A 13,187-nucleotide genomic window follows, 5' to 3' on the forward strand; every position below is an offset into this window, starting at 1 on the left:
CATTCATTTAGTGTTTTTAATTGGATGTTGTTCCTCTCTGAGTTTTACACAATACATAATAAATAAGATAAATTAGATAGATATAATGTACGTATGTTTTGCTGATGTGTTGAAAAACTTTCCCGGTGACAAGCTAGCGTGCTGCTACTATTTATATCCATTCTCTTCTTCAGTCATGCTAAGCTACGGAGCATGCGCGACAATCGTTTCGCCGACAGCCCGGGCGTTGTTTAAGAGACGCACTGTCAACCGGTTGCTAGTCTTGCGATACCGGTGCATATCTCTACAGTTGATTAAACTGAGGATTTATGGCTGACTCTTGTCAATCCAGGAGGCTGCTACCGATGCAGCTGTATCTCTCTCTTGTCAAATGGGATATCTGGTTGCATCGGTTTATCGTTCACAACCCTAACATTTTAACATTTATGTTAAATATATACTGTTACATTCCATGCCCACCAGTGAATGGTGAAAAACCATTGCTACGGCCATAAAAATCTCTTTTTTTTTATGCACGATTCACACCATGTATAGGTGTGGGTGTATGGGTATAGAACTCACCACTAATTTCTGATCATGTAAGACGATCGATGAACAGATGGAATTGATACGTTTCACTTTTGCGGCTCACAGCAGCTGTGGTATGTTCAAGGATGGCCGAACAAAGCTTGTCATGCTTGGCAAGAAAGCATGAGACATAAAGACATTAATGTAAAAAATGTGGGCTTTTTTAACAGTAGTACATGTACCCTGTACATTTTACCTGTATTATCACGTATTAAAAAAAAAACTGAAAGAAATGTTTTTTTTTTAATTTATCAAAAATCAGTGAGTACTGTGTGCATGAATGCTGTTATTATCTATTATTTAAAGGTAGACTCCACTACACTGGAGTAAACAAACAATTTTGATCAGGTCTGTTGGTTTTCTGGTTATTCTGAAGTTCATTCCCGGTCACTTTAAGAAGGTTTTTTCCATTTGCAAAAGCAATATTCAGGTTTGCAGATGGGTAAGTGTAAGAATTAGTAGCAGGAATAGTAGTTCAGTCCCGGTCTTACCGGCGTATAGCTGTGCACGCTGCCCACACTGTTGAGATTGACGGAGGCCAGACTCTGATCAGACAGGCTGTTGTTAAGGCTGCTTCTCGGACTGTCGCTCCCTTCCTGGTCTGTGTTGTAGAGCGCCACCTGTAGCACAGACACGAAAGCTTTGTTCGTTTATTCTCGTTAACATCTCCATTCCTGCTAATGGTGGAGTCCAAACGGCATTCCTATGAGATTATGGGTATGAGGTTAGCCAATGTTCAACAAGCTCATTTACTTTTCTATGTGTGTATATGCGTGTGTTGGAAACACAATGTGATAACAGCAGACTCTTTTCACTTTTCTTTATTGGCAGTGAGAGACGGAGAGGAGTGGTTCAGGAAGGGGAAAAAAATGGGGTCTCGAGACAACGTAGACATTCCCATCAGTAAAGGTCACACTCGTGGCGATGTTGAACGCATCTGCTCAACGACCGCAAATACATATGAGACAGCCAAACAAAGGATTTTCAGGAGTTGTTGCTGACGCTGACCTTTTCAATAGAACAGTCAAAGCACTTGTAGGATGACAATCTTAATTCGTTTCTTAAAAAAAACAAAAATTAACCACTTTTATTACATTTCATTATTATTTTCTCAAGGGACAATACTATAGACATGAAATTTTGACATATTTTAGAATAGTCAGGGTACAGCTTGTATAGCAGCACAGTAATCCCTCAAATATCGCAGTTAATTGGTTCCAGACCCAACTGCGTGAAGTGGATTTCCATGAAGTAGGATTCAATATTAATAAATGGAATATTTTTGGAGTTTGTGGCATAGAAAACCTGTTTACAATCTTCTAAATACGTTTTTTTCCCCATTATTAGAGCCTTCTCTATAGACATGAAATACCACCCATATAGTCATGTTTACATTTGTATTACCCAATATAGTAGATACTGTATAATCAGAGAAAACAAGATAACAAATAACAAATAAAATAACAGACTCCCATGTTAGCAGTTCCTTGTTTTTTTCTGGACAGCGTACTTCCTGCGGTGGCTATTGTCTTCTCAATGTAATGTAATGGCGGCTTTTAATGGCTTTAGACTCGTATTACCCAATATAGTAGACAGAGCGTAAATAAGCCATTTAGGATGTAAATTAAACTCCTGCTCATGTCTGTCACAGTAAATATGTTCCCTGGGGGACCTTGGGCTGGGCGGACAGGTTTGTGGAGAACAGGAAGTGACATCGGAGGTTCAGAGTTCAGTTTTAGCTTGTTGTGGGTTATGGACCAAACAGTAGCTTGTGTTATTAATGATTATTATGTTATTACTATCCTGCCTGTTCTGGCGATCGCATCTGGTGCTTGTCTCATTGAACAATTACTGACACCTAGTGGCCAATGCAGACTACTGCATTCAAAATTAGAACGCTTCTTCTGCCTTGTATTGTATTTTATTTCATTTAGCCATTTTAATGCTTGAACATGCTTAATTTAGGCCAAGAAAAGTACAATTTGCTTAAATATGCTTTTTTTTTTTTTTCTCACTAAAAGGCCATATTCGTGTGAGGGTGCCATGTTCAAACCACAGTGTAGCAAGGGACAGCCGTATAGATTTACTAGCCACTGAAAATGAGTCACCACACAGCCGTTATTGTCAAACAGCCTTGTTGTCTTGCCAACAGTCACGCATGGTGGTGGTGCCGTCAAGGTCTGGGGCTGCACGGGTGCTACCGACAGTGGGGAGCTGCGGTTCATTGAGGGTAAGTAAACATGAAGCTAGACTACAATGGTTGCTAAAATGTAATCTGTACTTAAGTCATTTAACATGTGAGTGTTTTTTTTGGCTTTAAAGCAATAATAGTGGTTAACTTATTTTTACACTTGCATGTGTCATTGTCCTGTTAGGTGTGGCAGGTTCTTATGGTGATTATCTCAGATTATATAAGGTTGTTGGGAAGCCTCAGAGATATGTCCTACTCAGTTAGCCCAGGGATGTTACTGGCCAAGTTCACGTGAACGCAAGCACTTTTTCCCCCACTGGAAGGAATGGAAAATGACTGAATCTAGGGATGCTCCCATCGATTGTCCACCGATCATTATTGCCCGATTTCCATGAAAAAGCATGTGATCGGCATATGCCAATAAATGCCTTTCAACGCTGATTACGAAAGCTCATCACCTCTGGCTCAAACTATTGCAGCATGCAGCCCGTAGCGAGTGTACCCCACACACTTTCCTTCACACTGCGCAGGCCTTCCAAACCCAAAACAAACATGTCCGCCGTGTGGAACGTACCTGCTGTTTGTGAGAGTGATACAAGCTTTGCACCCTGCAAAAGATGCCGCAAAAAATATCTTGCCAGGGTAGCACGTTAAAAAGCCTTAATTTACTACGACATTTGAAGAACAAACACTTGACAGAGTATGATGAGTTTTCGAGGCTCACGATGTGATCACTAATCAAACAGCAGCTAATGTAGCCAAAACGCTACAACACTCGCCCGTATGTGCTTGACAGTCAGCAGTCTAAAGTAAATAACCCCAAAAATAATTGGACAAGACGATCAGCCTCTCTCAGCGGCGGAAGACACGGGGTTTGCCGACTGCTCTCTCACTTGGAGCCCTACTGCATGCTACTGGAAGTCCTGCTAGAGCTCCATCAGACAATGTACGCCCACATCCAAAGTCTGCTTAAAGAAGGCGTCTCATCTTGTGGAAATTTCACGAGTCATATATGTTCTTATGAAAATGTAAGTCAAATATGTTTATGTCTAAATGAAGGTGATTTTATGGTTCAATTGTTCATATCATATAGCCAGCAGTAGGGGTGCAAACAGGAATTCTGGGTCCCACAATTAATTATTTTTTGTGGGCAGTCCTTGGAATGGACATGAGCTTGGAATTGTCTTAACTTTTCCCGCTTATATGGTACCTGTGACCAATAGCATTCATCAGAAATAAATTGATTAATTTTTTAAAAGTTAATCTGTTATCGGTATCGCCCGATTTCACTCAAGAATGATCGGTATCGGAATCGGCAGCATAAAACCTTGGTTGCAGCATCCCTAATTTAATCTGTTCCAGCGTCAAACCTAATAATATTTTTTACTGTAGAGGCAATGTTTTAAGTAACATTTTATCACTCCTGGCTGTCTTTTAAGTGTAAGAAGACGTTAGCTGTGGATAATATTGAAACATAAATGTAGCAAATTGCATACTAAACTCTTACCTTTGATGACAAGCATTGTATGTTCCTGGAATCCCTTTTTTTTATTATTATTGTGGACCTTATTATTGTAATCGCTTGAGCCACATTGTACTGAGCAGCCAGAGCATTGACATGTGTGTCGTTTCCTACAATTAGTCACAGTAAATTGCAGTTCTATGGTTATCATCACACTTTTACATTTTGATGATCACAGCTACACTTCTGTGGTTACAGAAAATTACTAAAAAAAAGAAAATACAATCAAGGAGATAATCCTTTGGAGAAAACGTTTGGATGTCACTTTTGTCTCCCATCAACCCCATACAGCTGGGATATACAACTGGTGGCTCGCCGACCCATGAATGACATCAGATCGGCCCACAAGTTCAGTTCAGAGCTTGGAAACATTTTTGCAACATATTCCTAAACACAGCAGAGCGCTTCTGTCATGTAGATGATCGTTGCCTCGTGTTTTTGCAGCAGGTCCTTAAAAAGGCCAAAGCGACCTGTCACATTGAGGAGGTTTGACTGATGTGTTTTGCAGTAGGTCTTTCTTCCTGTCGTATCCAGGTGCTCCTGTCATACAGAGGATCTTTGACTAGCATAAACATATCACTTCTGTTTTACTTTGACTTTTACTTCTGACTAGCCATTAGCCAGTTGGTGAGGAGTAATTTATAGGTATGACAGAGCCTTGTGTTGACATTATATACAAAGTAACATTAATAAGAGGTCAGACCCCCCCCGGTCCTTAGCTTTCTGAAAATGTGTCCCCCAGAACAATTGAATTGAACAGGAAAACCAGGTCTATGGAAGTACTGTTGTGCATCTAATTGGTCTGTTCTACTGACTCATTGCGCTAAAGCACTTTGCATATTCATTCAGTTTTCGGTGGTGTGCGTTTCCCTCACCAAAGTTTTGTGTCGAAGTCCAAATTTTGTTCGACCTCAGCGGCGTGGGCCTTCAGAGGTTCCACTTTACGTGTAAAAAAGCTTAGGAACACTTCATCACATCATCAGACATCAGAGAGTAATGCTACAGGGACTACTAGCTGTTATGCTGCCAGTGTGTGCTGCTCGCTCTGAAATTTAAATAGGCTTTTTAACCTTAAGCTCTCATCCTCTGGGCCCAGTGGGGGCAGCTCTCTGGAGTACTTTTTAAAAGCCTACAAGAGTCACTTATTCATTTGCTGCGAGCATTACACACACACACACACACACACAGACGCACACACACACGCACGCAAAAGTGAACTGGGATGTTCGCCGTAAAGAAGAGCATGTGCGGTGTAAGCTCTGAGTTGTGTGGCAAAGGGCATAATGTCAGTGTGTTATAACTTGTGTGTGCATGCATGCAGAATATGTTACAGAAGGGTTCCACTTGTTTTGACAAGCAGAATGTATAAGCAAACACACACTTTTGCATGCTTCTACGTATCTTGGATGAGACAAGAAGGCTGCATCCCACTTGTCACGTTTGCTTCAGTTAAAAAAGATTCTGCTGCATTTGCTCTGCTAGGAGGCTTCAATTGGTCAAGTGTGAATGCAAACATCCAAACCCTGGTGTGGACTATGATCCGTCTGCTTGCAAGTGAACTCTGGTGTGGTTGGGTTCACTTGAGCATTGGTCCCTAACCTTTTTTGACCCACGGACCGGCTTGTGGCTTTATCTTATTTATTATGTATTGTGTAAAACTAAGACATGAATAACATCAAATTAAAAGCACAAAATGAACGCCGACCCACCATCCACCAGTTCAAGTTCCAGCTAAGTTTTTCCAGAGAGATTATTAAATCGCTGTTTGACGTGTGTGGTAAAAGGCAGTGCGCTAGCATGAATTAACTTGAGACAAATGTGCACATTAGCACTCAATAAGTCATCAAAACTTACCTTTATGCATTCCCACATAGTATCAGCATTTGACACCAAATATGAGGTGAAAGAAAAATGGTAAAAATACAGTAGTAGTCTATCTGTGCGGCATGAGATAAAGTTAGCACACATGCACAATGGACATGCGCCAAGTGAGACGGATGTAACAGAGAGAAAAAAAATGAAATAATGGAAATGATTTTTTTCTTTCTGTGCGGCCCGGTACCAAATGACCCGCAGCCCGGTACCGGGACCACTGCACTTGAGCACAAATGTACTAGAAGCGCTGTCTCTCTGCTCTGCACTGCTCTCTGCCTATGTGTTTGTGACAGCTCTTTAAAACTATATTTTACAAAGCTTTTTGAGCACTGTAATCTAAGCAAATTCAACCCAGTAGACAGCATTTTGGTTTGGAATATTTGAGTTAATATTCACTAAATATATAAAAAAGCTGCAAAATCAAGTCCTTACTTTTTGCATATTATTTACTGTACAGCCTTGGTCTTATGACAAAGATACGCACAGCAACGTCCAAATGCTCCAAACACAGTAATGATACAAAACCAAAAATGTGCAACAGGAAAATGGTGCAAATTCAAAATGCTGCAGTTACGTATACGCTGCAGCATCAAAAACAAATGCAAAAGAAAAATACTGCAAATGGCAGAAACACACACACACCCCTTAAACACACATATGAACAGAAATGCTGCAAGTTCATGGAACAGAACAAAAATTAGCGAGGCTACCAGGACGTTAGCCAAGATATCAGGGGTACCAGACCTGAGAGATACGTATCCATCTTTAAAGACATTAGGGGGAGGACCAGAAGAAAGTTAGCGGAATGAAGATACATTTTCATCTATTCAGTTGTTACAAACTTGGCTGTAAAAATCAGTTGCTTTGTAAGACCGGCTAACTTCCTGGTAGTTTGGCTAACTTGTGTTTTTTCCACGGACTTGAGCATTTCTCTCATGCAGTTATTTTTGTATGTGTTTTTGACATTTGCAGCACTTGTTTTTGATTCTGCAGCGTTTATGTGATTGCAGCAACTCTGATTGCTTCAAACGAGCCACAGCGCCAGTCTCCCCCAGCCGTGGGCCATGTAATGATGCCCTGATGAAAGTTAAGATTTGGGCTTTCCGGATATGACAAAAAAGTCTTTTGATTCTTCTCTTTTTGTTGACTTGCTAGTGATAAAAGCTGATAAAAACTCCTCGCAGAGAGCTTGTTTCTCACCGCCTTGGCACTGTAAACATGGGACAGGCCACGCCTCTTTCAGCACCGCGTGCCAAGCCACAGGAATTCCCTGTCTCTGTTTTTCTCTCCCTCTCTTTCTATTCCAGTCTCTGTCCCCTCCTTCCCGCCTTCTCCGAGAGGCCAATGGCAGATGCGGAAGGCACCAGCAAGAATCTCTTTTCTTTTCTGCAGGCGTCAGGCATTTCACTCCCTTTTTTATTGTGTCTGTCTCACACATAGACTCTCATTTGAAAGTTAAAGGCTGCACTGAAGTGGCCGTCAACTGTGGCACAGAGGTGTGATGATGAAGGGAAAGAGGGGGTTGTTTTTGGAAGCATCTGCTTGGTACGTCCTCATATTTTTCTATAGGCTGTATAAGACATCTGTGTTGCCCTCTATGGGTTGAGTTTTGGAACACAAGCTAGCAGGCATGTAATACATACAGTATAACCTCAAAGTCATTAATCATTAAATCATTAGACAAATGGTCATTGAGTTATGGACAATTAGTTGCTAAGTCCCAAAGGTGTTTTGCTTGATGGCGGCCATATTTTTCTGCCCATCTTGCTCTAGTTAGAATTTTTACAGAAAGTTTTTTTTTTCCAAGAATAAAAATTAAGTCACAATCTTACCAGAATAAAATCACACATTTCTGAGTGTTTTTTTTCTAAGTAGAAAAAAAATACAAATTTGTATTCATATATTTTTGTCCTATTTTTTGAGGAAAAAAAAGTTAGGATAATAAGTTTGTATGTATATTGAAAAAGTAAAAAATATATATGCTTATTTTCTAAAAACAAACAAACAAACAAACAAACAAACAAACAAACAAACAAACAAACAAATACAATTTTACTTTCTTAAACCTTTAATTGATTTTTTCCCCCAGAAAAATATACAACTTTTTTTCTCAAAAAAACTATTTCTCTTCAGCCAATATTGCTGAAATTTTACACACATGTGCTTGTCATTTTGTGGTGATTCGGGTAAACACCCTAAAGTTACAGTGGGTGTTTTTATAGCACGCACTGAGCTGTGTCAAAAAATTTAAAGTCAATCAGATTTATGGAGTTTAATCACAGTGCCACCATGTGGTGTATTTGTCAGAAAAATAAGAGCACAGGCAACACAGGAGGGGTGCATGTTTTGACTAATTCTCATTTTTTTGTGTGCAGCGGTTCAGCAGTGGAAGAGTTATATACTTTAGCCATGCCATGACTGCATTTGCAGGAATTTCCGCACATTCCCGCCAATTTTGCTTTGCTTTCCTAATCCGTGTCTTATGCTCCAGATTATGACAGCTTTGTAAAAGACACCTCTGGCTTTTTTTTCAATTTAATTCACTGCTAAGAATAGAAGTCAGACTTGTTTTCCTGCTAGCTAACACCGCACACACAGCCTTAGTCGCTGGTATGAGCACACTCGCTTGCATCGCTTGCTTCCGTGTCACGCTACCTTTCACCGCTGCAGAAATGTGCGTGCCACATGTACGTATGTATGCACACGTGTGAGCGGGAGGTGACGACGTGTCAACGCCAGCTCCGGCCTAAAAAACCCATAGAGGCTTTAAAAATAATCACAGTTTATGGGCGGAGGGAGTGTAAAAATAGATAGCAGTGAGCTGCTTTTATGACTTCATGGCGTATAACATTTATATTTCTGCGGCACCCTGTTTTTGATTAGCATTGCCAGGCTGATTTTTGTCATCCTCAGTCATTGAGCTCCCCTTCACGCTAATGAACACTGGATGCAAGCACACACTGAGCACAGAGAAGGCTAATGAGCTTCTCTCCCTCTGTTCCTTCAACCTTGTTTCCTGAATTTAGCATCTGTGCTCGCATCTCTCTTTTTTTCATCATGATTTTTCTGTCCAAATTAACAGCATATAATGATCGGGCTGCCCTGTTTTCTACTCAATATGTCGGTCAGCCAGCCAACTAGTGGGCTTTTCCTTGCATTTCCTTTCCTGTGGCTCAAGACAAGAGAGGCTTCATTCAGGCGGCTGCTGTGTCGCTCGTTCTGCTGGCCTCCAGGCTACGGCCTCTTGTCTGCTTTCTCATTGTGCTGAAGCACAAGCCTGGCTCTGTTCCACTGGGTGATGAGCAGAAACCACCATGCTACTCTCAGTCATGGGTGGATACACACACACTCACACGCCGATGGAACAACGTCAGTGCATTGCTGCCATTCCTTTCTCACACCCATGTGCTACTCTTCTGGACACCTTCAAACTCAATAGTTGGGTCTTTCCTAACACTGCGGAACCTCTAAAATCAACATTTTTTTTCCAAGACTGTGGTGCAATTTCTTTGAGCTTTGAAACCAATTTTTCTGAAAGGGAATAATGGAAATTGATTGAGTCCATTCCGATGTCAAACTGTTACCACTATAAGACGGAGGAAGAACAATGATAACCATAGTGTCTGATATCATTTATCCTGAATTTATTATTTATTTTTCCATTTTTTTCTGTACAGAGGCGTACAGAGTTCCCACATGGTTAGTGAGGACCAGTAAGTATAACAGCCTGGCGATATAGTCACGTGTCTACGCCATACAACAAATACAGTGCAGTTCACAATAGTTTTATTGTACACAGTTTTATTTAAGAATTTTATTTATTGGATGATTACCTGCATTTTATGATTACTGTCCAAAAACCTAAAACAGTTCCATGTTTTGCATATTATTCTTATTTTATTTAATCTTATTACATTTTCATTATGTTAACATCCTTATTTCTTTGTTTTCCTTTAACATTACATAAGCTATACACAGTTGTCCCTCGTTTCCGCAAAGTAGGATTCAATATTAATAAATTTAAATGTAATATTTTCACAGTTAGAGCATAGACAATGTTGCTGTTTATGACTTTCTAAATATGTTTTTTTTTAACATTATTAGAGCCATGTAGACATGAAACAAGACCCCTATAGGCACCTTTACACTCATATTATTCTTTGTTTATACCACATTGTACAGGCTACAGGATCACTGCAGGGACATAAGAGATGGCCGCCGCTAGCATAGCTGGCTACCGAACTAAGCAGTTACTGGGGGTTGTGAACAATAAACCGATGCGACTGGATATCCAGTTTGACAAGCGAGTGGTACGGTTGCACCGGTAGAAGCCTCCTAGATCAATAAAAATCAGCCATAAATCCTTACATGACTTGATTGTATAGAGATGCGCCGGGTATCGCAAGACTAGCAACCGGTTGAAAGTCCGTCTCTTAAACAACGCGAGAGCCGAAGCTTTGCCGCGCATTCACTGTAGCTTACCATGACTGAAGACAAGAATGGATGTAAATAGTAGCAATGCGTACATCATAGCCATTTAATTGATCATATATTAGGTATTGTGTTAAACTAAGACAGGAACAACATCAAATTAAAAGCACTCAATGAATACAGAGCCACCATCTACCAGTACGAGCCTGAAGTTTGTCTTGCAGAGAGAAGATTATATGTTACATTGTTTGCTAGCATGGATTAACTTGAGGTTGTGCACAAACCTAACAAACAAATATTCACATTAGCACTCAATAATGTCATCAAATCTTACCTTTATGCATTCCAACATAGTATCAGGATAGTATAGTATAAGCATTTGGGACCAAATACGTGGTGGGAAAAAAAAATCATTACCCCTGAAAGTTTGGACGGTTGGGGATCCCTGCCTTACAGCATGTTTGGGGATATGTGCTCTTTTGCACATTTGAAAATACTGTAATAATGCCACTTTTATAGAATTGGCTTCTTTATTTTATAATGTAAGATTAATGTCTACATCAACAAACATTAAGCATAGCACGTGTTTCAAACAGAGTGGGGGAGGACAAAGTAAAAAGCCAAAAACTTACCAGTTCCACACAGAATGGGAGAACCTTTTTTCACTGTATAATGTCAGACATGCCATGGCTGATTCCATGCAGTGTGACAGTAATCTCATGTCATGGTCACAGTTGCCTACTTTCGTGAAAAAACGTTCAATTAAAAATAAATAGTTTTTGAACCAAAAAAAAATTGTGAGGCACAGAACGCTGAATCGCAACTATGCGAGGATTGTAAGTGTCAACACGTAAAAGATATGATGTGAATGATTTATCTGGGATAGATATGCTTCTTCCTACTTCTTTTCGGGCATGTTGAATTGTGCAAATGTAACCACATGGTGTTCCTGAATGTAACTTGTTAAGCATGTTCATGTTGTTCCCTTATTGTACTGAAAATGAACACCGCAGTGGTCTTACACCCTTACTACCTCGTAATTGTTTTTTTGTTTCAAAACAAAACTTCTTTTTACACTTACATGGTAGGAATGCTACTTAAAACAATGCCTATACAGTTAATATACATTTTTATTAGAGCAACATTTTGACTCTCGAAATCCGCGAATTCCAATGGAGAAAAACAAATGACTTTAAATTCAAACAACCTTAAGATAGAATCTGCAGGAAAGAGTATGTGGTCACCTGCGGTTGCGGCAGTGTAATGTGAACATGCACGCAACCTCCACCTCAGGTGTGTGTGTATTTGATGGTGAGGGTTTCATGTTGCAAAGCATCAATGTGGGCATCGTGTTGCCGAGCCGAGCGGTTGATGTGTAGGAATCAGGTGCTGCAGTGTATCACGCTGTGTATTTTAGTGTGGGTTGCAGAGATGCTTTAGGCGTGTGCATGTGTGTGTGTGTATGCGTGCATGCGTGTGTGTGTGTGTGTGTGTGTGTGTGTACGTGTGTGCGTGTGTGGAGTGCTCCTCTCTCTGCTGGGAACAATGCTGTAGGTGGTTGTGGAAGTGGGCGGGGTCAGGGTGCAGCCACGTAGCCAGGTGTGTGTTTGGAGCTGGAGGCTGGAGGGCCGCCTGTAGTACCTTGTTAGTCACAGTGTTGATTGCCAGCGTTGGAGAGGCACTTCCAGAGATCATACACTCCATTCCCAAAGACTCCGACTCCAGGCTGTACGGCGTAGAAGCCTGTGGGGGTTGGGGTTAAAAAATAATCCGACATTATCCAATTATTAAACACACAAGATCACAGAGCAGGTTGCAGTCGAACAGTTTGATGTTGTTGTCAAGTCCTGTGTTCACATCCAGACCAGAGCTTTATTTAGGTCACATTTGAACTGCGCTTCCCCGGAAGACAAGAAGAGACAGCCCTCATCCCCAAACCACACCTTCTACCCAAAACACACACAAAGATAACTCCACGCCATGCCTGTCTCCCCCCCGAAAACTGCTTACTGTAAGAGGATTGGATGCCAACAATACCATTTTTAATTCACGATAAACAGCAAATGAGATTTACCAAACTCTCAGGATTTTAATGGAATTCCTCGTTGGGGAACGGAATGAGGAGGGGCTACAGAAGAAACACATTCTTTTGTGCAATGCAACACAGCTTTCCTGCAATCATGACACAAACTTTATTATTAAAATGTATTATTTACAAAAAGAGGAAATACAAAATTGAGGTATTATTTTCTTTGTTACTTTCAATAGGTATGTCTGTATGTATTTGTGTAAAGTAACTCTTGTACTACTAAACCGCTGCACACAAAATGGTGAAATTTTGTCAAAACATGCATCTCCTACTGTGTTGCCTGTGCTATTATTTTTCTGATGAATACACCACATGGTGTTGCTCTTATTAAACCTCATATGTTGGACTGACTTGGTTTTTTTCACACAGTTCAATGCACTCTGCTGAAAAAAAACCACTGTTTCTTCACTGTGTTTAGATAAATCACTTTGAAATTTGGTATAAACTTATACGTGTGTAAAATTTGAGCAAGACGGGTTGAAAAACATCGCCGCCATCAAGCCAAATGTCTT

At 40.5% G+C, this 13,187-nt stretch overlaps 1 protein-coding gene across 1 annotated transcript in view; it reads right to left on the reverse strand.

Annotated features, from left to right (window-relative positions):
* Positions 1 to 13,187, reverse strand: part of foxj3 (forkhead box J3) — a 157,574-nt gene that overhangs the window by 18,003 nt on the left and 126,384 nt on the right. The window contains exons 5-6 of the mRNA XM_054784213.1: positions 12,228 to 12,329; positions 1,059 to 1,187 (exon numbers count right to left, since the gene is read on the reverse strand). Coding sequence (XP_054640188.1) covers positions 1,059 to 1,187; positions 12,228 to 12,329 — 231 coding nt within the window. The remainder of the gene's footprint in view (positions 1 to 1,058; positions 1,188 to 12,227; positions 12,330 to 13,187) is intronic.

The sequence above is a fragment of the Dunckerocampus dactyliophorus genome, chromosome 8 (assembly GCF_027744805.1).
Source record: "Dunckerocampus dactyliophorus isolate RoL2022-P2 chromosome 8, RoL_Ddac_1.1, whole genome shotgun sequence".
NCBI lineage: Eukaryota > Metazoa > Chordata > Actinopteri > Syngnathiformes > Syngnathidae > Dunckerocampus > Dunckerocampus dactyliophorus.